The following is a 24,155-nucleotide window of genomic DNA, read 5'->3' as shown; positions in this document are numbered from 1 at the left end:
TCAGCAATAAGAACCAACATTAACGAGTCAATATAAGATCAGAGACACATCATCTAAAATTAACTACGAAATCACCCTCAGAATTTCAACTCAAAACATGGCTATTTGCCTACAAGATTGAGTTCAAGTAAGTTAACTATCGAATTAGCTGCCGCAAAGTGCCAATTGATAAACATTACAAGTTAACAGGATTTCTTAATTCATAAAAATAAATTGAAAACGATTTCGAAACGTCAAAATAAAATGTAAAATGTAATTTTCATTACAATCGAGAATGGTTTAATCCCATACAAATACAATATTGTAACTTAAACATGCCACAAGAAAACAGTTTCGGAATTTCTGAGGTTTATTCCCAATTAATTATATTAAATAATATAGATTAAAAAAAATAAGATTGCGTCTAACACAAATTGGACGTCACTGGCTAAATTTTTCAAAAGTTACGTCATGTCAAAGTATTACTTTTTGAAAGAGCATATATTCACCAAATTTGAAAATAATATTCATTTTTTGATCTACAATGAGTTGTTAATTTCCAAAATCAATTACAAAACGCCCACATAAACATTTTACATTATTTTTAAACACTGTGTAAACTAAAAATGATGCCTATTTCACGTTATTTTTTTTTAGTTTAGGAGATAAACATTTATTAATTCCGTTAAAAAATTTCTCTTAGAGTAATATATTAAAAGTAACTGCATTTTTCTAACAATGGTTTTAACTTGTCGATTAACAAAACGTACTGTGACTAAATTTGTGTACTTTTTTGGCATGGAAATAGTTTTTTTACATTCATCGATCAACAACACTATCTTTTGTTATTTTCATATTTTCAGCCGCCAAAATTGCCAAACTTTTTGGCAAAGATACTCGAAGATTAAAAAAGTGAAAGTATTTAGACAGAACAATGCCATCTTATCACAGTATAACTAAAACTTTCAAAGATTAACCCATTGTTTTATCATGCTTCGACTAAACTCTATCTTTCGTCAAATAATTTGGAAATATTTTATGATTTTCAATGGAACTTTACTTTCTATAAACATTTATTCTACTTAACGGTTTCTACTTAACAATTACCTTTACTTACTAGATAATACTTAAAGTTGTCTATAGAAATTAAAGATATCCAAAATTACACCTGTTCTTTTATCCGTTATGTAGGTATTTTTATATTTGCTTCTGTGTTAAAAGAAAAATATAAGAACTAATTTCCATACACTAATTATATTGGTAATACATAATCTGTAGAATATGCCTAGACAGAAAAATAAATGAAACTTCGATCGATTGATTTTAATGCAATAAATTGTTACGTTTACGTTACGTTATAGAATGATAAAAAATAAATTATTCTTCCCGCCTCCATTTTTTGTTCCTAAAAACTGCTCCAAAGATTTTGCAAGCTCTGTTTTGAATATAACTAAAGATGATGCATGAAGTCCCTGTGCAAATTTCTTAGTTATTGTTTGCAAGCAATAAACAAAAAGAAGCAATATTGTAATATAATACCTAATAACATACAGATGTTTTTAAAACACCTAAAAATTTAACTTGTACCAATAGATAGTTGAAGAAGCCTACTCAGTTAATATTGGTCTTATCCTTGTTTGCCGTAAGAGACAATATTACTCTGCTACTCTCGTTATTTCCAAACAGCAGAAACGCAGAAAAACAAAAAAATTACAGAAAGCCATTTAATCTTATAGATTTAAGTTTAAAAATATTACCTTACCAGCCAAAAGAAATGAACAGAAATCTTTCATGCCTTAAGGATTTTCGCTTTAAGAGCGTAGGCGCAAAATTTCGGACCAATGCTTTTTAAATGCATTCATTTTTTTCAAATCCTGAGAATACTAATGGGTATTTTTGATAAATTTAAACGCAGAATGAAAGATTACATTATTACTGAGGGCCGAAAGTCCCTGAAAACTTCTATAATGTTTATTTTAGTAAGTTACAGGGGTGAAAAAGAAGAGAAAATTAAGTGTGATTTTTAATTTCAAATATCTTATTCAAAAAACCTTTTTGTTTATTCTAAGGGACTTTCGGCCCTCGGTAATAATGTAATCTTGTATTTCTGCTTTTAAATTTTTCAAAAATATTTAATAGTTTTCTCAGCATTCGAAAAAAATGAATGCATTGAAAAAGCATTGCAGCTACGCTCTTAATAAAACAAGAAATATTTTATTTCACGATAACCAATCGTACCTGTAGTTTACTAGCTCTCCATTTGACGTTGAATCGATTTTAGCTACGAAATCTTCGAAGAGCTACGAAAGTCGTAGCTCTTCGCAATCGTGTAACGTTGTACCATAATAGTGAACTAAGTTACTAAGAAGCAAACTTAGAACACTGATGTACTATGTGACTCGAATGTACCCTTGCTCAGTCCTGGTAGATTATGAGCGAGGTCGTTTATATAGGTGAGAAACACAAGGAAGCTTGACACAAAAAAACAAAAAGGAACATGGAAAAAACAAGTCCCAGAAAAAACAGAAATGGGATATTAATAAAACAAAGAGAAAGACTAAAAATAATGATATGCATATTAAAACGGAATGGAAATATTAGTAAAGTGCAAATATCATAGAGAATGTTAAAATAAAAAAGGTCTTAAATTATATACGCATAAACACATGAAAAACGTCCTAAATAACCTTTTTGCAACGGATTAACTGTGTTAAAATGAAAAAAATGCAATCAAATAAAGAGACTGCACAAAAATATTAATTAACATCAAATAATAAGAATAATGAAATATATTTCGTTATTAAAGCTGATTGTAAATATTAAATTCTATAACGTAACTAAATCCAGTCTCTTATCTTGTTAAATAAACTTTCTCAACATTAAAGCAGCCTCACTTGACTTGGCTTAAAATAGAAACACGTACTCACAATTATTTAGATAATCAGATTAAGACCGTATGGTTGGCTTCGACATCAGTCGAATCTTGGATAAAAGGAGGCCTTCAAATTAGGGTTGGATTGAGATAAAGACATCGCCCTGACAGATAAAATAGTTCTTCGTACAAACTGAGACAGAAAGGAACCAAACTAGGTTGAAAGTGGGTCACCAAACTAGTATGCAAGTGATCTCCATTTTAGAATGGAATGAACTAGGATGAAAATGATCTCCGTCTTAGGATCCTAATTCGATGAGAAAATGCAGAAATGCAATATGCGAAGGAACAAACGGTACAAAAATAAAGATTTTACCCTTTTTAGAGGGGTTTCGTACACAGGTAGAAACGTCTTTCATATTTTGATTACAAAACGGAAAATAAAAATAATTGAGAAAGCCTTTTTATAGAAAAATATTTGAGTAGATAAAATAAAGTTAACTATATCATATGCCTTTCGGAGGTTTATTACCACTATCCAATTACAGAAATCTAAATACTACCTGTTTCATGAATATTTTAAGATAAATGTATTTTATTTCTTGGTTTGAAATTTTGTTTTCTGTATTTCATTTAAGCGCTGTAATTTGGTATGCATACTTTATATTTAATAATACGTATTACTTTGTAATTTTTCATAAAGTATTTCCAAAGACATTAGAAAAGGAGATAGAGTCGAGTCGCGCGCTTCTTAGCATCAGATATCAAGAACTAATTCTTTAGTTGCCATGTAAAATTGCACAAAAACAAAATTATTCGTTCACAAGTAGAACACGACTTGGATTTGTAAGTCTGGTGAAAATACATCAGGTGCCGTCTTGTCAAATTGTCCAATTTTGATTGGCTTAATATTTTATTATTCCTTATTATGTACCCTTATGAAAATTTGAAGTTACAAAGAAATTGGGGAAATCATACGCAAATATAACATTCGAATTTATAATATAATAAATAATAATAATTAAAAACATACGATTTGTGTGTTTACACGAAATTAGTGCAAATTGTAAATTATCATTTATTTCATAAGTTTGAATAATGCTTTTAAAACAAAAATTAATATGATTTTTAATTAATTAATATGATACAATTTTTGTATGCTACGCTGTTTTAATAGTCCAATGTCATTTGACCTTGCATGGCATGTTACCCCAAATTTTATTGTTCTAATCTTTAGTAGTCAATAGTAATGTATATTTAAAATCGCAACTGAATCCAACCGTTTCGTTAGCCGCCATTTTGAATTTAAATGAGAACCGTTTTTGCTCAATATCTCCTCCATTTTCAACTTCTCAACAAAAATGGCAAGAACTGAAATTGTTGCAAATGCGATTTCCTACAATTTCTCTTTACAAATTTTTTCGTGCGGTCGAATTTCTCCAAGATACGGATGAAAATAGTGCATAATTTATGCACTATTTATATGAAAATAATAATTACTATTGAATTATCTCATTTATTATTATCTTTACGACGACATGAATGTACCTAAAGAAAAATGGAGAGAATTATATTTTATACAATTTTAATCTCTTTCATTTTTTTACTAAAATTAATATTTGTAGGTTCGTTTCTTCTATAGCTTGTTGTTGATGATATCAGCTTCTAGGGTTCGTTAATTGCTTGTGTCTCGTTAGGCTTGTCATAGGCGTAGGACCTTAAATCTTATATATAAAACAAATCGCCGCAAGCTCTTACGCCCTCGCCTTTACCGCATACGTAGAACCTCAAATTTTGAATTTAGAAACAAAACAAAAAAGGTCAAAATTGTATGAAATATAAGTCTCTACCTATTTGTTTATGCACATTTATGTAGTAATGTTGATAATACCGTTGACGAAAAAACGGTATTATTACCGCACACGAAAAAAATTTGTAAAAAACAATTGTAGGAAATCGCATTTCCCTGAATTTTAGTGTCTCTATTTTGTCGAAAGGTTGAACATGGCCGAGATATTAAATAAAAAAAATTGGCGGAGATATTGAGCAAAAATGGTTCTCCTTTAAATTCAAGATTAACTTATTGACCCCCTTTAGAATATTAAAATTAAGAGCAGTTCGCCATGCAAGGTTAGGTTTTTTGTCTAATCTGACTGGACTGTAATATATTTGCTATAAATTATAATATTATCAATGGTTGTCACACTGACAGTTTGTTTTGTGATAAAAATTCGTTTTATTTTTAGGATTGTTGAAATGTAGTATTCCTGATATTAATTTAGTACTCTTTAGTATACAACTTTCGAGAAATACATTTTTATTTCTTTATTCTTAGTAAAAGAACGCAAAACAATGGCATTGTTGTAGATTAAGGAAATTATTACGGTGAATTTTTTTTTACTGAATGTTCGTAATAGGAAAATGTTAAATGAAACTTGTAATGAATTTATAATGCTGTTACTTAGAAATAATAAAAGAGACTTGAACTTACGGCTCATAAGACTACATTTATAGGCTTTAAAAGAAGTCTTTGACAGTGTTAAATTTGCCAAGTGATAAATTTTTTATATACTGCAAGCTGAGTTAACTTCGCAATTATGGCGACATTTTCGGGAAACTCAAGATGCGGCTGAGCAACACTTGCTACTGAACTATTTTTAGAGGCAATCACTCTGTGAAGGTTCAGTACGGTCACGAATTTCAAAACTGGGGTGAAAATGATTATGAAAATGAAAAGTTATTGACATCGACGAATCCAGATTTGGCTTTCATCTAGATTCTCTTCAGTTACGAGTGTAGAAGCGATATGGAAATATATATGAAAAACATGTAGAACATGTTAAAACTCAAATCCAGCACCAGCATCAAAGATGCATTAGCTGTGGACTTTTCCACAGCTAATTCTTTTTAAATAACACAAATTCTTTTTAAATAACTATACTTTTATTCTATCTAAATGTTAAAAGGCATTCAGAGAATATGAACAAAGAGAAAGGCTACGTCTTATCCCCAACTTAAGATAACTCTACACAATCCTTAAGAGCGCTACAAGAAACGCTGCGCGTGGCAATGGAAGTCGACGACTCAAATGATCAGCTGTATAAGGACCGTTACAGAACATTACACTGACACTAAGGGACATGAAATGTTGTAGAATTATTGAATCTGCTGTTGCAGGATACATAAACGGAGGTAAAAACTTACAGTAACTTGTGAACTTGTGTAGCTATACCTATTGCAATTAAGGATGATCCATTCTGTACTAAATTAATTTTTATTTCTCGTTTCGTTTTAACTTGTTGGGTCACTATATATTTTGATTTACATGGTACTATTTAATTAACTGCATACTATCACCAAATAATACTAGTGTCAAAGATACATTTGATCTAAAAAGATGTTCAAACATCGCCTGTCTCGACAAAAAGTCTAGTCAATATCTCAATCGACGCTTTTAAGACGCAATTATTACAAAGAAAGCCTTATTCGGTGAAATTAAGACTGTATAAACAAACACTTGAGCTGGATTTATAGTTTGACGCACTGTAAACGTAGACACACTGGAAAAAGATCAACATAGAATTTTGTGTACTCTTATTTATAAATGAACGTAAACGCATGACGGAACGTAAGTGAAACGCACTGCAACGGAAGAGTTGGCCAACTTTCAGTGCGTTACTTACGTCTGGCCAATCATAAGAAAGAATTTTGTGCTGTCAACCAAAGTGAACTGTCTGGCCCGCCCACCATTTTGTAAAGTTGTTTATCAACATATTCGAATTTTGATTTTGTTGATTATTTGTTACAATGAACGTTAAGAATTTATAAAATATTAATAATAAATACTAAAAGGATATTATCGTATCTTGGTCACTAACTCTAGCAACTGTTTCCACTCATGCGAAAAAATTCCACTACGTCGATTTATAAATTGAAATAATATTTACAGTCCGTTTGTTACGTCTCTAGTGCGTCTACGTCTACAGTCCGTCAATCTATAAATCCAGTATAGTATGGCTTTTCGTTCGGAATTCAAGTGTTTCTCTTTCGAAGATTTATAATACGCAGATTAAAACCTTATACAGGATGAAAAAAAAACGCTACAAGTTCTCTTGCCTTCTATTATCACTTTATAATTTATAGATAGGGAATATTAAAAAAAAAAATTGAAGTAATCGTAATGGTACTATTCGATAGTGACATAAAATACAGGGTGTACTATTTAAAATTACTGAGAAAATAATGTACTTGCGTTTTGACTCAGCCTGTATTCAATATAAACAAAATTAGTAATATTAGTCATTTTTGAAAATTTTGGAATTGATAAAAAATATGGCAGCCATAGACCATTGTTATTGTGCTTCTTTTTAATTATACAGGGAGTTAAACTTGTTACGATTTTCATAAAAAATTGGTTATAACTGTGTAAATACCCTGTATAACATGACAAAACTTTATATTTTTATGATGGGAAAGTGAAGAAGATTTCGAAAATAAAATAAAATACAGGGTGTTCCATTAAAAAAAAACATAAGTTTGGTCTGCCACTATGTTATTAACATCTTGTAATATTCTAACTAATTTTGTAATGTGAACCTTCAATTTGCCTACAATTTTTGTTATTAACTTTTATTGTCATCTATTATTCTAGCGGATCTATTGAACTTTATCAGACTAATCAATCACCCTGTACATATTTGCCGTTACTATTCTTCAAAAATTGTGTTCGATCAACGACGCAATTCTTTTAATTCCATGACCAGCGCAATCTCTGGATCTTAATCCAGTTGAGCTTTAAAAAATCTTTACTCCATATATGGGTACCATTTAAAATATGTCTGGCTTTTAGGTGCTTTTGCTAATAAAGTGGATACATACACCTTAAGTGGGCATTGAAAATATTGAAAACAAAACATTTTTAAAAAGTTGTCCAGCACCAATAATTAATTTTAGGAATACTAATTTTTCGCACTACATAAACAAATAAATCGGAAATAATTATCGTTTACGAAAGAAACTAAATATATTTTCCAATAGATTTCAAAATTAAAATAAGTAGAGAATATTCTATTTGAAATACATATATAGTAGTTGCCAACTAAAAAGAACCGGCGTAGGTCCCCATTTTCGTTCTGCTCTCACGTGATCGGTTTCGACACCGATCACGACACAACACTTTGTTAGATATATCACTCATTATTATCAAGTTCTTATAAACATTCGTAAATGTTAGAGTTGCCTGGCGTTGGTTCTGCTTAGCTGGTGATTATTATACTAATTGACCTCAATTATCAACTACTTAGCTACATATTTGTGCCAAAGGAATCGTTAATATTTTGTTCAATAGGCTGCGCTCTTTTTATTCATAACCATAAAACGTTAAAGCAAGCTATTGGGTACCATAATATTTTTATAATATATAAATATTTGTAACTTATTGTCATCTTATATGTACGTATCTTTTATCTTTTTATAAAGTCATAATTCATCTAAAAATTCAACTGAGGGCATTTTGACGGTGGCATTTGCTTTTATCAATTACTTAATTCAGACATAAAAATCTGAGTCGCATAGTATACCAAAAAATTCTCTTACGAACTGAAATTGATACAGGAGGCTGTGATAAATGAACTAAAAACAAAAACGAGGATGGTACAAGAAAAGAAATTACTTCAACAAGACGAAGTCTACAACGGGGCCTTGGAGGACATCTTATTAGGATTAAAGAGTGAGCCATACAGAAGAGCAGATGCCGTAAGACGGAGTCAAAGGAGAAGGATAGATAATAATCGATTGTCTAAAACTTTGGAGGAGATGGAAGTGTAAATATTGTTTTTTTAGGTTTTAAGTTATATTTTGAAGTTCGCCAATTAAAAAAAAAATGTACAATCTATGACTGTTACGTAAAAGTAGATAATGATCCTATAATCGATTTTATTTTAACCAAACATTACATTTTATTTTATTTATCAGTTTATTTTGAAATTTTATTATTTAGATTTATAAAAACGTAAGATATAAAACGTTATTACAAGAGAATTTATTTTTTATATTGCCAAATGCCATATTTCCCTAAAACTTGAAGAACTGTTGTCTCGAAGAGTCAGTTGGTGTTTAGTTATGCTTCATGTTTACAAAGCGACTTTAAATGTCTCAAAGTTATTATCTTAATTTTTCCCGCGTTATCCGATTTACCTTTACGTCGGCATTTTATATCTTTTGCCACTTACTGTTCGCTTTAGAAATAATTTTTGTCAACACGTTTGGTCTCTGGATTTAGCCTTGCAGACTACATTGTACGTCTTCTAGGATTGATAGCCTAAATTCGTAGAATTATCATCTTCGTCCTGAAAAACAATATGAGTTTAATATAATTGTTTTATATCACCTCAGCGTCCTTCTGTCTCAGGGATAGTAAAGATTCATCTCATCATGTTATCAGCGCCACCCATGCTGTTGTCATCAATATTGCTGATGATTTTTGCTGATTCATGTTTGTTTTACCTAAGTAATTTACCATCTCGTTGCTCTGCTCATCCGATATGTAGGTAAGCGTACCAGTACACTAAGTGTTATTCACTAAACTTAGTTTCCATTGTCTAGTAAATTTAGTAATTTAATTGTTGTGTCATGTTGGTCAAATTTTTACTTCGACTGGATCTGTAAATCTCACGATCTGTTAAATCCGTTGCTGACGTATTTCTTGAGAGGTAGACGACCAGCTATCTCTCCAACTCTTTCGTGGTCTCTTCAGTGGTCGCTTGCCAGCTGGTTTTCATTATAGCGCAATTACTGGTAGCCGGCGCTCCTCCATCCCTTTTACAAGATTGTACCAGTCTCTTCGTCTTTGCCTACCCCATCTCACTACATGTTGTACGCCTCATTATTCCCTTATGATGTTGTTTCTTAATCCGTCCGTTGTTGTTTTCCCTGATATTGCTCTTAGCGTCTACATTTCGCTTGCACATAGCTTACTTTTGGTTTTATTGTTGTCTTCTTGTGATTCTATTCCCTAGGTCATTACCGGTCTGATGTAGGGTTTCTAAATTTTAACTTTGCTATCCGTTCGCATGTACGGGTTATTCCGAAGCACATCAGTTCAACATCCAGACATGACTTTAACCTTAATTATCTGCTCTCTTAGGTTTTTGATTGCCGTCAAAATATTCTTAAGCTCAGTTAATCGACTAGATGAGCTGTAAGCTTTTTGGTCACCTCAAAAGAATTACAAAAATTATGTATATAAATGGAATGACCTGTATCTAATTAACCTTCAACTATTGTAATACGACTAGTACGACCGTATACAACCCATGACCATATGAATCTTCAAGCTTGTATTATACTTGCGTTTATTTTTTTAAGAATTGATGGAAAATCACCAATCAATGGACGATCTGTGATTGCTCGGTGTTTCGGACTTTTTGGCAAAAAATAGGCAACTTATAATAAATGAGAACATCGCCTCTTCGGTGTGAAAAAAATTACTTCAAATTTAAAAGCGGATATTGTTCCAATAGTTTTGTAGTCTATTTAATTTCATGGTACCTGTATGAAATATCAAAGCAACATATATCTTCTTATCAAATCAAAAAGTTCTTTACCGGTAACCGGCTTCGATCTGTGTTTGCCATTGTTCCTAAATTCTGTCTCAACGAAATATCTCTTCGACGTTTTTCTTTCATTATTTTTTTTCTATGGAGTTTTCTACAGAAGACGCGGTTTCCCGCATTCTATTTTCCAGCGATTGTCGAAGCAATTTTCAGTTTTTAAATCTCTAACTGTCATTGCATCTTCGACTTCAGGAGCGTCTTGGTCTACCTCGTTTCCTTCTTCTAGTGGAATTAGAGTCCATTTTTTTATCTTTTTTGACCATCTGTTTTCAGGAATTCTCTGCAGGTGTCCATACCAGTTTAGTTTTTTGGCTTCAATTGTGTCTATTATGTCTAGATCAATTTCCATTTTTCTCCGGATATCTTCGCTCCTCACTTTATCAAATCTAGTGAGTAAGTAACATCGTCTCCGATAGTTCATTTCCATGGTCTTAATTTTTGATTTATTTCTTTGATTTAGTTCCCAGAGTTGGGCGTCGTACAACCCATTACTTTTTATTATTGTTTTATAAATTTTTGTTTTATTATTTTTCTTATTTTATTACTCCACAGTATGCCGTGTAACTGTCTAGTGGCTGAGATTGCTTGGCCAATCCTGGAATGTATTTCTTCGTTCCATTACTCGTTATTTTGAAAATTCGAACAAAGAACGGTATAAAATATTATTTGTGATTTCAAACGTATATATATATATATATATATATATATATATATATATATATATATATATATATATATTATATATATATATATATTATACATATATATATATATATATATATACATATATATATATATATATATATATATATATATATATATATATATATATATATATATATTAATATTTGCAATATAATTTGACTATAAACACTCAATAGGTTAAAAAGGAAACATCAATACAATACACTTTGAGACATACTTTACCTTCTTAATTGGTTTTAATTATTTTTTCTGTAGAAGAGTTGTACATGTTGTGCCCAAAAGAAAAACTAATTTTTGCGATGATTCTAAGATAAATATATTTCTAAAATTTAATAACCTTGTAGTTCTTAAGTGTACGTATACAAACATCTTTTATAGTTAAGTACCTAACAAGCTTATTTAAATTCTGGACTATTGCTATTATGAATTATCGCTATGGTAGTTTGTCTAAATTGAGAAAAATTATTTGGAATAACAGGTACGAGTGCGATCTAATAAGTATTTAGCCTAAAAAAAAACGAAAATTTTAAAAAAGATGACCTCTACCTTCGACCCACGGGGCCAAATCTGGAGAATATTGTGGATGGGGCAGCAATTCTTAGCCCAATTCGAGCAATTTTGACCAACCGCAGAGGTGTGAGCTGGTGGGTTGTCATGGTGGAGGATACTTTTTTTCTTCACCTAATGGGGTCTGTTTTTCTGCATTTCGTCGTTGAATCGGTCCAATAATTCGGCATAGTAGACTTCTGTAATCGCTTTGTCCTTCTTCAGATAGTTAATGTAGATTCTTTTTCTTCAGCATGTTTGCATCCACAAATAAATGGATAAAAGCCTCCCCATGAGTTCCTCAATCTTCACATGTTTTGTGCTATTTGAATCTACCACTTTTACTTTGATGTCGTCTAGCCACTGCTTTTATGGTTTTCCTCTACTACGACTATGTTCTAGGGTTTCTAATGTACAATGTTTTTCGTCCGTCTTTTGTTGTCCTCTCGTGCCACGTGTCACACCCAGCTTCATTTCGTTTGCGTAATTCTTCCAATTACGTCTTCCACTTTCGTCCTGCTTCGCACGTCCTCGTATCGTTTATTTTTTCTCAGAGAAACTCAAAATATAGCTCGATTGATGACCCTCTGTGTTGTTCGTAATCCGTTGTCTGATAACGTCTTAATTCTATAGGACATAGCTAGTAGAATCATTACCATCATCATCAATCTGTACGCGTCGACTGCTTGGCATAGGTCTCCCTCAGCTCTTTCCATCTATCCATGTCTCGTGAAACTGATAGGATACAACTACTGTTAAATACCCTTTTTTTATTCATTTATTGCTATCTTTTTGTTTTTCAACACAACACTGAAACAATTTTTCTTCCTTTTGATCTCACTTCCATCTAAGTTTATTGTGATATTTTGACTTGTCACTCACTTTTGTTTTATTTAAAGTAATTTTCAAACCAATTTTCTTAAGTGATTCTAGTATTTTCTCTGTATTGTTTTTTACGAGTAGTATATCATCGGCAAATCTTAGATGACTTAAAAATCTGCCATTAATTTTAATTCTCCTTTGTTCCCAATTTAACTTCTTGAACACATTTTTAATGCAAGAGTAAACAATATTGGAGAGATGGTTTGATTGATTATATTGGATCAGAAAGACGATGTATATAACACCTTGTGAAACCCAGAAAATGGTGGCCATCATCTTTTCGACCGATAGGACAGTCTTGGTCTTCTTCGGAGCACGTTCGCTGGGTTGAAGTCCACTGTTCCGACTGTTCCTTAGTATCTGGTGTACACCAGTGGATCTACTTCGTCGACGGTCACGAAAAGACGCAGACACTCCTTCGAATTGCGCTTAAACAGCGACAAACACTGCTCTGAAGTGCTTTCACGGTTGAGCTTGTTGTTCGGAGTGAGAAAACGCGGTACCCATTATGCCGATAGCTTTCTAATTTAATTTTACTTGGTCATTTCTGTTCCAAAAACAAGGATCGAATCACCAACTGATATTTTCCTGCCTCCATTTTTCTAAAATACGAGAACACGTCCGCTTCCACCCGCGGTCAAAACAAAACTACGAGCCCGATTCGGTTGAAATTATTAGCCGTCTACGAGAATGTACTAGATACTAGACGATAGTAAATTCTTCTTGCGATAGTGGCGCCATCGGACGTTAAGGTAAGAACTTATCGGACTGCTGTCGTATTTTTTAATTAACAGATACATAGTCGAATGAAGGTTTGAATGTTGAAAGTTATTCTTATTGTCTTTGAAAAATTACTATTTCATATGCTTTAACAATCTAATCATTGGAATTAAAATTATAAGATTATATCCACTTTTTAAATAGTGTTCTAGATTAGGACGTTATGTTAAAAGCTCATAAACTATTGATAAAGTTGAACTTTATTTGTGCGTTTTCCTGATGTTAAATAAAACCAACTCTCATTCACAAACAACGCAATCCATTAATTTTTGGTTGGTGAACTTCGAAAATTAAATAGGCAAAGAGAATGCAAAATAAAATATCAAATTTAAATCAAATATAATTTGATAATTTTGTCTTACAATGGCAGGTTTTAAATGCTTTAATTTTTTCGTGGAATATGAAATATAAGTTTTGAATTTCTTTACAAATACAGAATCTTTGCTGTGGGTAATTGCAAACATTTTTTTGTTTATAATAAGCTGTTCTTCTAATGCAAATTCTATTAAAGTTAACAAAACTATTGAATTGTGTAGTGTTCATTCCGGGATTGGCATATTGTCATAATATAACATATATAAATAATATAAAAAAAGAAAACGTCAATGAACTGTATTTAATTTACTCTAAGTTTATTACTATGATTAGGTATATGTGTACATTGGTTTCAATCCGTGTTGGAAATGTTAAATTTATAAAGTATTTATATTGTTAAAAACCTTAGTTTTTCTGTCCGGGAAACATCGTGAACTGGTTCTTTTGGAGTTACCGTTTTTGATGGTTTATTTCTGCTAAAATCTTATCTGGAATTAATAGAGGTTAACCGAATTACTTAAGTTTTTCTAAGCATTTAAAAAAATTTGGATCTGATCATATTAACTCGGAGCTCTTATGGTTGCTTGGCTATGGCTCTTTATGCCAATTCTTTACCAACGAATTTTTTTATTAAGATCAAGCTGCTTCCAATAGCGATCATATAAGATTAGATACGATTTTTATATACATTACAGTGCCTAAGAAAAGAGAAAAGAAATCAGAAACAAATGTAAGTTTAGATTTATGTCTAACATTTTTTATATAAAATGTCATCTATAGTTATTTAAGTAACTAAAGGAAAATTCTACTGAATTACTCAAGATACAGCAAACGCCGATTATGATGAAGTTACAGCCCGTTGCGCGAAAGCATATTATTGCATCTGGTCCCAGACTGCTCTTATCTGCGGAACGATTGGAATCTCGACATTCTTTTAGTGGCGGCGTATCTCCAAGAGTTCGTCGCTGCTAAGTGATAGTTACTGTTATCTAGTATTCAGTCAGACTTTGTTCATTGTTCATTGAAGCACATCATTGTTTCATTGTCGCGATTTACTTAATTAATACTTTTATAGTGAGTAATTTTAAAATCTACGCGAAAAAACATTGTTATACCTAGCGTTTGCTGCACGTGTAGTTTTAAAGTCTTCTCTGTGTATGTTAATTGACTCTTGGTTACGGTTACTTTAATGAGTAATGATTTAAGAGTAAATAAGTAAAAACCTATTGGCATTAGTTGCTAACTAAATCTGTATAAATTATGTTTCCTTAATACATTTAAGGATCAATTTAATTGATAATAATTATAATCTACGAAGTAGATCCTAAAACACTTTTTATTAATATTAATATCATAGCCAATTTTACATCGTAATTAAAAAAATGATCACCATCATTATTCACTAAGCTGTTGTATCCAGGAACATAAACATTTCCCATTTTTCTTCACTCATTTTTATGTAAGCAAATTTTGTTTTTCATACTATCGAAATTTGAATAAATTCATTTTAACAAAAAACATTTTGCTAAGTTATGGTTTCTTTTCTTTGTTGGGGCAGTTATAGCCAAAAGTGTGCAACAAGCTCCTTTTTAAATATGTTATTCTTAATACTTAAGGAATGCTTATACATACCTGTTTTTTTTTATAATTAATTTAGTAGTACTAGTACGTTCAAACTATTTTGAAAATATAAATAATAAGACTAGCGCTGCAATATACAAAATTATTCTAATTGCTCATAAGTTAAAAATAACAATATCTTTGTAAAACGATTTTTGGCTTTTGAAACGATGTGAAAATGATTTTTCTTTACTTGATACTGGTAGACCTCTAGGTTAAACAATTTCAATAACTTTTAAACTAATTGATGGATTGATCCTAAATTTTAAGAGTTTGTTAAGCACTAGACCATCTTCCTTTGTCACAAATCACAAAAGTATGAGTTAATTTTTACAAAAATTCTAAACAGTTAACGATTTTACCTTATTTTGCTGTTTTTGGAACAACAAATTGTTTTTTTTTTAATTTCTTAACATATAAAATGTTTATATTTAAGTATAATTTTTTTAATGGTTACCGAAAATTCGGAAGAATCGCATTTTTTGTACTAAATAGTTATAATTAATAAACCACAGCGAAATTTTTACATAAAGCAAGTAGGTTTTTTGCAACGAAAAAAACTCAGTCAACTACCTGTTTATTGCAAATTGATACGAAATGGTTATTTCACTGGACCATAGCGATTTTTCATCTAAAGTTTCATATAAACTTTAACAAAAATTCGTTGCTCTACTATCACACTACGTTTTTCCGGGCAAAACAGAAAAACAACTCTAATGGCTTTAACTGAAAGATACTGAATTTCAAAGAAAAGTTTACCCATTTAGGGCTGCCTACTTCTCAGATAGCAGCATCAGTTACATTATTTAAATGCCACATCTTATTTATTCTTCAGAATTCTGAATTCTTCAGAATACACAAAAATGCTTTTTTCAAACCTTAAATGCTTTTTGTTTTAAAATACTTGTCTTAAATAGTCACAGGAATGAAAGAGTCATAGCCAAAAATATTTAAATTTCTCACAGAAAAGCAAATCGCTGTATTTGTTTTATAATAGGGTGCGCCATAAAACAAAAGTAAATAAAATTATTAAACCTGCATTTTCTTTGTCTACGTATAATAGGAATAAATTTTTTCTATTTAATATATAAAGTATACTTTAAGTACACATTTGTAAATTTTCGAAATACTCTCTATTACTGTTTTGTACTATATTATAGGATTAAATTGTGATTTATATAGAGTTTTTATTTAAATAAACTTGTATATAGCTACTTTTATTGAAAAGCATCCTTTTTTTTTATAAAATGATAATTCGTTCTGGTTGACATATGAATAACAATCCGAAAGTTATCTCATGAAAGAAGCCTGAACGATTAAAACAGTTGAAGAGAGGCTGACTATAGAAATTTATTGAATAGTAGAACATTATAACGTAAAGTATTATTGATCTACTTTGATAACGTCAACCACCTTAAGTAAGACTGTAACGAATTATTTCGCCTACCACATGGTGTATAATTATAGGGGGTTTGAAAATTGGGACAGAAGTTACTGGGGTGGAGATAGGGCAAGCAAAATAAACGATACTGTGCGAACGGCACTCAGGACTTATTTGGAGAGCTGGGTCGTGGATAAGTATAAGTCTAAGGTAAGTAAGATTGGGGCAACTACAAAAAATTAAACAAATGAATACTTACATAAATCTCCTGGACAAAAGGACAAATAAAAACAACAAGAAAGACCTCTAGCTATTTGAAATAAGGACGCCGCTTCGAAGAATCCTAATCTTGTTAGAAAAAGGCTCTTCTTTACTAAAATAAAGAACACAAACAGAGGTTAGGAGACTTTTCTAAAATAAACAAAACGGTTCAGAGAGATAAATGAAACATTTATTCTTGTGTCACCACAAACAGTTACAAAAATACAGATGGCACAAAAATTACTATATTAGTAGTTACAGAGATTTATACCAAAAATAACAAAGAAAACTTACATGTGTTCTATTCATTTACAAACTCGGGAGATGCTACAAAAACTTATAAATGTTACTGAGCTATAAACTGTGGCAAATAAAAAATTATTGCAAATAAAAAATTATCTTTTTAAATAATGAAAGCAATTATTATTTAAAAAAAATGTCTATTTTGACTTTAAAATTTAAACACAGAAAAAGTTACCTGAACCTCACTAAATCTCACTCTGCACAATGTCTGGGGTCGGGAACTGGATACATTAAAACCTCTGGAGGCAGATCTGGGATGACGCCCAGGGACAAGAAGATGAGGGTGAAAGTCGGCACCGGCTGGAACACAAACCTCGAAAACTGGTCTCCTTTAAAGACTGTAATAGGCACAGCACAACGGCAACATGAGGTCATCTTCAAAAACTATTGTAAAACTGTTCAATACTACACATTTAACTGCTACTGTCACTTTATACCACATTTCCATGACAAAAAAAGGAAAACGAAAAGATTACGAATTTGAAAATAAATTCGGACTCCAACAAAACTAAACACACGTTAAGCAGCGGCCGGCTTTACCGAGAGTGAACACTTACTTTTAAAATTCATTCGCACAATCTTGGTATAAACAAAACATAAACTGGAATATTTATTTGAAACGCAGAATATCCTAAAAGAGGCTTCGATCAAAGAATACCGACAAAATACGCATCTTATGAAATATAAACAAACTATAAAATAGTTTACATTAACTTCGGCGACGTACAGATGAATTGGAAGAATTCGGTGTTTTAGTACGTACGAATGGGAAATGAAATACACTAAAATATTCTTCGATTGCTTTAGCAAATACGAGGGGATTTAAATACATTTCAATATATATTTCAAAGAATTTGCAAATGCTACAAGACACGACGAGAAATCTAAAACTTTAGAAATATTTTATTATTGGCTTTAGGTTAGTAAGATTGGGAATATTGTAAGATTGTGAAGAGGAACAAGGAAATGAAAAAAATGGTGTTTTTTTTAATACACTTATGGACAAATAATTAAATCATATAACATAGCGCTGCAAAAGTAAAAGTAAGTAGAGAGAACCTAGAAAAGGTGTAAAAGTAAAAGATAGAATAGAATATTCTTTATTAATCCCATCAGATCACATTGTGATATAGGACAAGTCATATAGTACATAAAGCATGATCAACAAGTTATATAGGACAATTACATGAAACAAAATCAATAAAATATAAAAAAAAAGATATGCGATATAGAGCGTCTCTGAACCCGTCGGTCCTCATTCACAAGTCAAAATAATCATTTAGGTTGTAAACGCATAATTGGATCAAGCATGCTTTTAATTTATTTTTGAATATTATTTTGATTTCTTATATTAAGTGGCAAACAATTGTAAAATTTAGATCCTGCAAAATCAGGGCTAGTTTCAAAGAGAGTTGTGGAGTGTTTACACACGCTTATCAACCTCCCGTGTCTTGTCGGGTAATTATGAAAGTCAGAGTTGAGGGTAAAATTTTGAAATTTAGTTTTGACGTGAATAATACACTTATAAATATATAAAGCATGAAAAGTCAACAGTCTGTGTTCAATAAAATATTTACGACATGATTGTCTATTATCAATCTTCTTCTCGTGCCACTCCTAGCGGAGATTGGAAATCATCATGGCCACTGCGACTTTGTTAGCAGCGCGCCTAAAAAGTTCAATCGAACTACACCCGAACCATTCACGTAGATTACGAAGCCACGATATTTTTCTTCTTCCCACACTTCTTTTGCCCTTAATTTTGCCCTGCATGATATTTCTTAAAAGTTCGTACTTTTCACCTCTCACAATGTGCCCCAAGTATTCCATCTTTCTAGTTTTTATCTCATTTAGAATTTCGCATCTTTTGTCTAAAGTTTGGAGTACTTGCGTGTTAGTGACGCGGTCCATCCATGATATTCTGAGAATGCGCCTATAGCACCACATCTCGAAAGCTTCGATGTTTTTTGTGGTCAACTGTTTTAGTGTCCAAGCCTCTACTCCATACAACAGGGTAGAAAAGACATAACACCGCAGCATTCGTATTCGTAACTTTATATTGATATCACGATTGCAAAAGAGTTTGCGCATTCTATTAAAGACTGATCTAGCGATTTCTATTCTACATCTAATCTCTTTTGTTTGATCAGTATCGTCGCTTTATCAGTATCAGATCAGTATCGTTTGATCGCTATTATCAATATTGAATATCAATCTAAGAATTCTCTTTTGAGTTATAAAAACTCTAGAAGAGTTTCCCCACAAGACAACATTATAGGCCATATATGAATAAACCAATGCATAATACACACTTATCAATTGATTGGTGTTAAATAGAGTTTTCAACTGAAGGATCGCATAGTAACCCTTATTCATTGTTTTGCAGACTTTAGTGACATTTTCATCCCATGTCATATTACTTTCTAGAATGCTACCAAGAAATAGTGTTGTATCACTTAAGGGTATTTCCTCAGAACTGACTGTGATTTTATAACCATGGGATGGCTTACAGCTCGAGTAGACTGCATACAAATAGTTTTCTTTGCATTTACCATTAAAGAGTTCCTTTTACACCAGGTTGTAAATTCCTGTGCTACTAAGTTCATTTTTGAAATGAGTTCGACTTCAGTTGACTCGTCAACTACAATTGTTGAATCATCTGCATAAAGAACTGTATGGTCTGCAGTTAAAAAATTTATCAAATCATTGACATATAACATTGACATACATATCTGACAGTCGAGGCATTTCACCCCTGAATATGACTGGAAACGTGGCAGAGAATTGGAGATCATGGCGTGCTCGCTCTGAAAATTACTTAGTGGCGAGCGAGATTAGCAAAAAGGTGAATCCGTCCAATGTGCACAATCATTGCATTACGTAGGAGAAGCTTTTAGAATATACAGAACCTTCACCATACTAGAGCCTGACAAAATTAAAATCTCAAAATTACTACAATTGTTTGAAGAAAACTTCCATCCCAAAGAAAATATAAGAGAAACGAGTTTTTTTCTCATCAGAGTGTAGGTCAGACAATAAAACAGTTCATATTGGAAGTAAAAAAAGAGGCATGAAGTGCAAGTTAGGTTAGGTGAACTCCAGAATGGCCTGATTAAAACTATGATAATCTATGAGGTTTTAATCACTCAAATTAAGAAGAAACTACTTCAGGAGAATCCAGATACTCTAGAGAAAACCATTGAAATCAGTTATATAATGGACAAGTCCAAGAAGGTGTCCCGGGCAATGGAACAATCATCAACTATAGAGGAAGACACATAGCAGAGAAGATATCAGATAAACTGCAGTGGCATCATTCCAAGGAAGAATTGCAGAAAATGTGGTAAGACTCATAAAAATAATTCAAATTCAGCGTAAATATATGATAAAAAAATGTAATTTTTGTAAAATTAAAAATCATTTTGCTGCTATGTGTTTAAAAAAATCTATCTATATAAAAGGCTAGGACGAAAAGTCACACTGTTTGTCCGGTAGGGTAAATACGCCACACAGGTAAGAAATCTGAACTGCCCAACTGACATTTCAATCTACTGAGTCAATCATATTCTGTTATTGAAACGATACGTTTAATTAATAATATTAATTACATATTAATATAATTAATAATGCGAATATTTTCGCAAAATTGACAAAAATATTGGTTGCTGTAATTTTAAGATAATATTTAATACACAAAATAATTTAAATCTTTATGTTAGTTTATATTAATACACCTAGCATTACCTACGAAAGAAATCTGAACTACCAACTGACATGAATAAACTTATCTGACAAATAAAATACTTATTTGCTAAATAAAGCACCGAATAAGAAGTTATCTGGAAGATAAATGGTGTTTAATTTAGTCGGTTATTATGTTGTAGGTTATCGCGACATCAAAAATATATCCTATATATTGTTATTTATTGTGGGTAAGAGACATGGATCCGGTATTAGAAGATTTAATAAAATCGAAGAGTATGATGTTTAATACTTATAAATTTAGTTCGAGAATATTTATAATACTTGAGACAGAATCGACCATTTTAATTTTTGTATTGATAGAGACTTTTTAAGAGGTTTATTTTAAGTAAACCGACAGCGGTCTATATTCTAATAATATATTGTAAATAGTTGTTAATAAAAGATTATAAAAGTAGGTATTCTATCTCTTTTTCTTAACTTAGTTTAGGCATTCAATGTTTTCATAATATTCATAATTAAAAAAAAATTTAAATGGAGATAATAGAAATGGATTGTTACTTGGAGATTCTGATTATATAGTCAAGCCATTTTTAAGGAGTCCACTAAACAATACACGAAGAAAATTTCTATAATGAATTCCATATTAAAACCAGATATATAACAGAACTTTTTATGTGTGGAAGAGAAGGTTTAGGTACTATTTTATCCAATTTAAGTGACTGTAGAGTTGAAAATATTCTAATCTACAGCAACATTCTATATCCTAGCAAGAGATCAAAATAAAGACCATTTTAAAGATGAATTGCTAAATGAAGACATTATTGAACTTTCTGAAGTTGAAGATGTTTGAGTTAACCTTATTGTTATGGCGAAACCTGTATCATTTTTTTATTCGTTATTAAATTTTTCTGCACATAATTTAATTTATTCTTGCCACCACAAATTGTATAATCAAAGGAGATATTAAAACATTAGTGTGATTTCTTTGACAATTAATTAAATATTGGTCTGTTCCGAAATAAATATTACGTTTATCTTACAGATAAGTAACCCGAACATAATTTGACTTGAAAAGACGGGTACCTACACTTTATTCTATGAATAAATGTCTATTCTCCAGATAACTATCTATCAGATAGGACAATATTTATCTGGAGGTGAAAAGGCCAGCCCTGTCATGTCGGAAGTTTGTTGATTGTAAAATATTAGCTGCGAATTTGGTAATCGGTAAAACCCGGTTTGACTTCAAAACTCGAGCTTTCCCAACAAATGCAATTGCCAAACTAGAATTATTCTGGTTTTTGTATGTAGATCGATTTCAACATACGACTATACGCAAAAGTTCAGCGATTCTCCAAAAGTTACTTCTTTGTTATGAAAGTTGTACAACAGACTAAAATATCATTTTGGTTACTTCCTAGCCGTAAATAAGAGGAAGTAAAAAAAATTGAGTAGAGTGACTGTAGATAGCAATTGATTGGCTTTCCCGTCGCACGGTGGCGGGAAAAATCACTAGTATATAATATGAGTATTAATACAGTAGACAATATAGATTTTATAATTAATCTTTAAAATATAAATTGTAGGGAACAATATTTTTTATAGGTATTTAATGGAAATTAATAAAGAAAACTATGTTGCGGTAAATGTGATGATAGGGAAGTTAATGCGTAGAAATCGGGCTGTGAATATAAACAGCGAGGAAGCGATGGTATAATACAAGTACGACTAGTAATGAAACATAAATCGAAAATTATTAATTTGCGGAAAGTTTAGATAACAAAATCATTATAATATTTATTTATTTACGGACTTGGAACAACTACACAATATACAAAATTACAGATAAGTAGGATAAAAATATAAAAAGCCACAAAATGTTGTAGGCGTAGGGTGCATTATGAATAGTGACTATGGACACAGTTTCGATTTTAACTGATTAATTATACAGCCAAATTATATCAGGTATACTATTAAATTTATTACAAATTCTAGTTATAGCTGACTGTTGGCCATATACTGTACGATGGAATTCAATTGCAAAGTATCTGAACTACGGGTAGCTCTTGTAGGTACCAGAAAATTCACAGAGTTAAGAGTTCCTGGACAATGTAATGAATTGTAACACAATGTACATATATAAGAAAAATATATCCAAATAAGTTATTCTATGTGTAAGAAGTGGGATATTCAAAAGACATTACAATGACGTAGAATTTATTTTATCGTAGGGAATATTCATTCTATAAACAATAGTCCTTAAAAACTTTTTTTAAACTCTTTCCATTCTAGTAATATACACATCACTATATGGTGTCCACACAATTGATGCAAATTCCAGGATCGAACATACTAAAGAACAATAAAGAATTTTGAAGCAGTAGATGTTAGAAAAATCTTGAGAGCGACTCACCACAGGAAGCACTCCAAATGGCCTGTATCGATAAGAAACCGCCAGGCTTTGAACTGACCCGCAATATATGGAAAACGCTAAACAGAATAAGAACAACCAACGGTAGATGTGCTGACAGCTTATTTAGATGGGAAAAAGCCTTTATTCCTGAGTGTGAGTGTAGTGCGCAACGACAGACCGTCCGTCACATTGTTGAAGAATGCCCCCGAAGGCGATTAGCTGGAGTTTTTGATGAGTTCCTGAATGCGACTGAAAATAATATAATACATTAGATGTTCGTTTGTAATACTCCATGTAATGTTTTATATTGATTTTTAATTATGTGTTCTTATCGTGTGCCATACGATAAATAAATAAAAATGTAATTTTACGTGCTTTGCACTTGAATGCCAATACAGAAATCCCTCAGAGCAAGCTGTGTGTTTCTTCAATAATAGAATGGATATTATATTATTTATTAGAAATAAGCCTAGATGACTCCTTAGTTTTATGCCGAGGAAGGTTGAAATTTAGACAACATGTTAAAAGACGTAAATCTGGAATAAAGTTGTACACGTTAACAGAACATTCTGTTAACATTTCAGAACATGGGCCGATTTAAAAATTTGTAGTTCAGAGGCTACATCAGCGCGTCATCACTATTAATTCGAGAAATAGTAGCCGCACCGTCTTTCGAAAGTTCTGCGAACCTTTGGCAACAGTGCGTCGGCAGTACGTGAGACTATCAAAAAGGAAGGCACAATATTGTGATAATTATAATTGGAGTTCGGATCGGAATTA

At 31.5% G+C, this 24,155-nt stretch overlaps 1 protein-coding gene across 2 annotated transcripts in view; it reads left to right on the top strand.

Annotated features, from left to right (window-relative positions):
- Window positions 1-11,180, top strand: part of Frl (formin-like protein) — a 268,117-nt gene extending 256,937 nt beyond the window's left edge. Inside the window, exon 15 of one of the 2 annotated variants that reach the window (XM_072523090.1) lies at window positions 8,465-11,180. In XM_072523090.1, the coding sequence (XP_072379191.1) occupies window positions 8,465-8,677 (213 nt within the window). In that variant the 3' untranslated portion in view covers window positions 8,678-11,180. Of the gene's footprint in view, window positions 1-842; window positions 1,797-8,464 lie in introns of those variants that run through there. The other variant, XM_072523091.1, reaches the window with a different exon arrangement.
- Window positions 11,181-24,155: the final 12,975 nt, after the last annotated feature.

This window comes from Diabrotica undecimpunctata, chromosome 2 (assembly GCF_040954645.1).
Source record: "Diabrotica undecimpunctata isolate CICGRU chromosome 2, icDiaUnde3, whole genome shotgun sequence".
NCBI classification, from domain to species: domain Eukaryota; kingdom Metazoa; phylum Arthropoda; class Insecta; order Coleoptera; family Chrysomelidae; genus Diabrotica; species Diabrotica undecimpunctata.
Note: the sequence above shows the minus strand (reverse complement) of the source record. Positions and strands in the feature narration are given on the sequence as shown.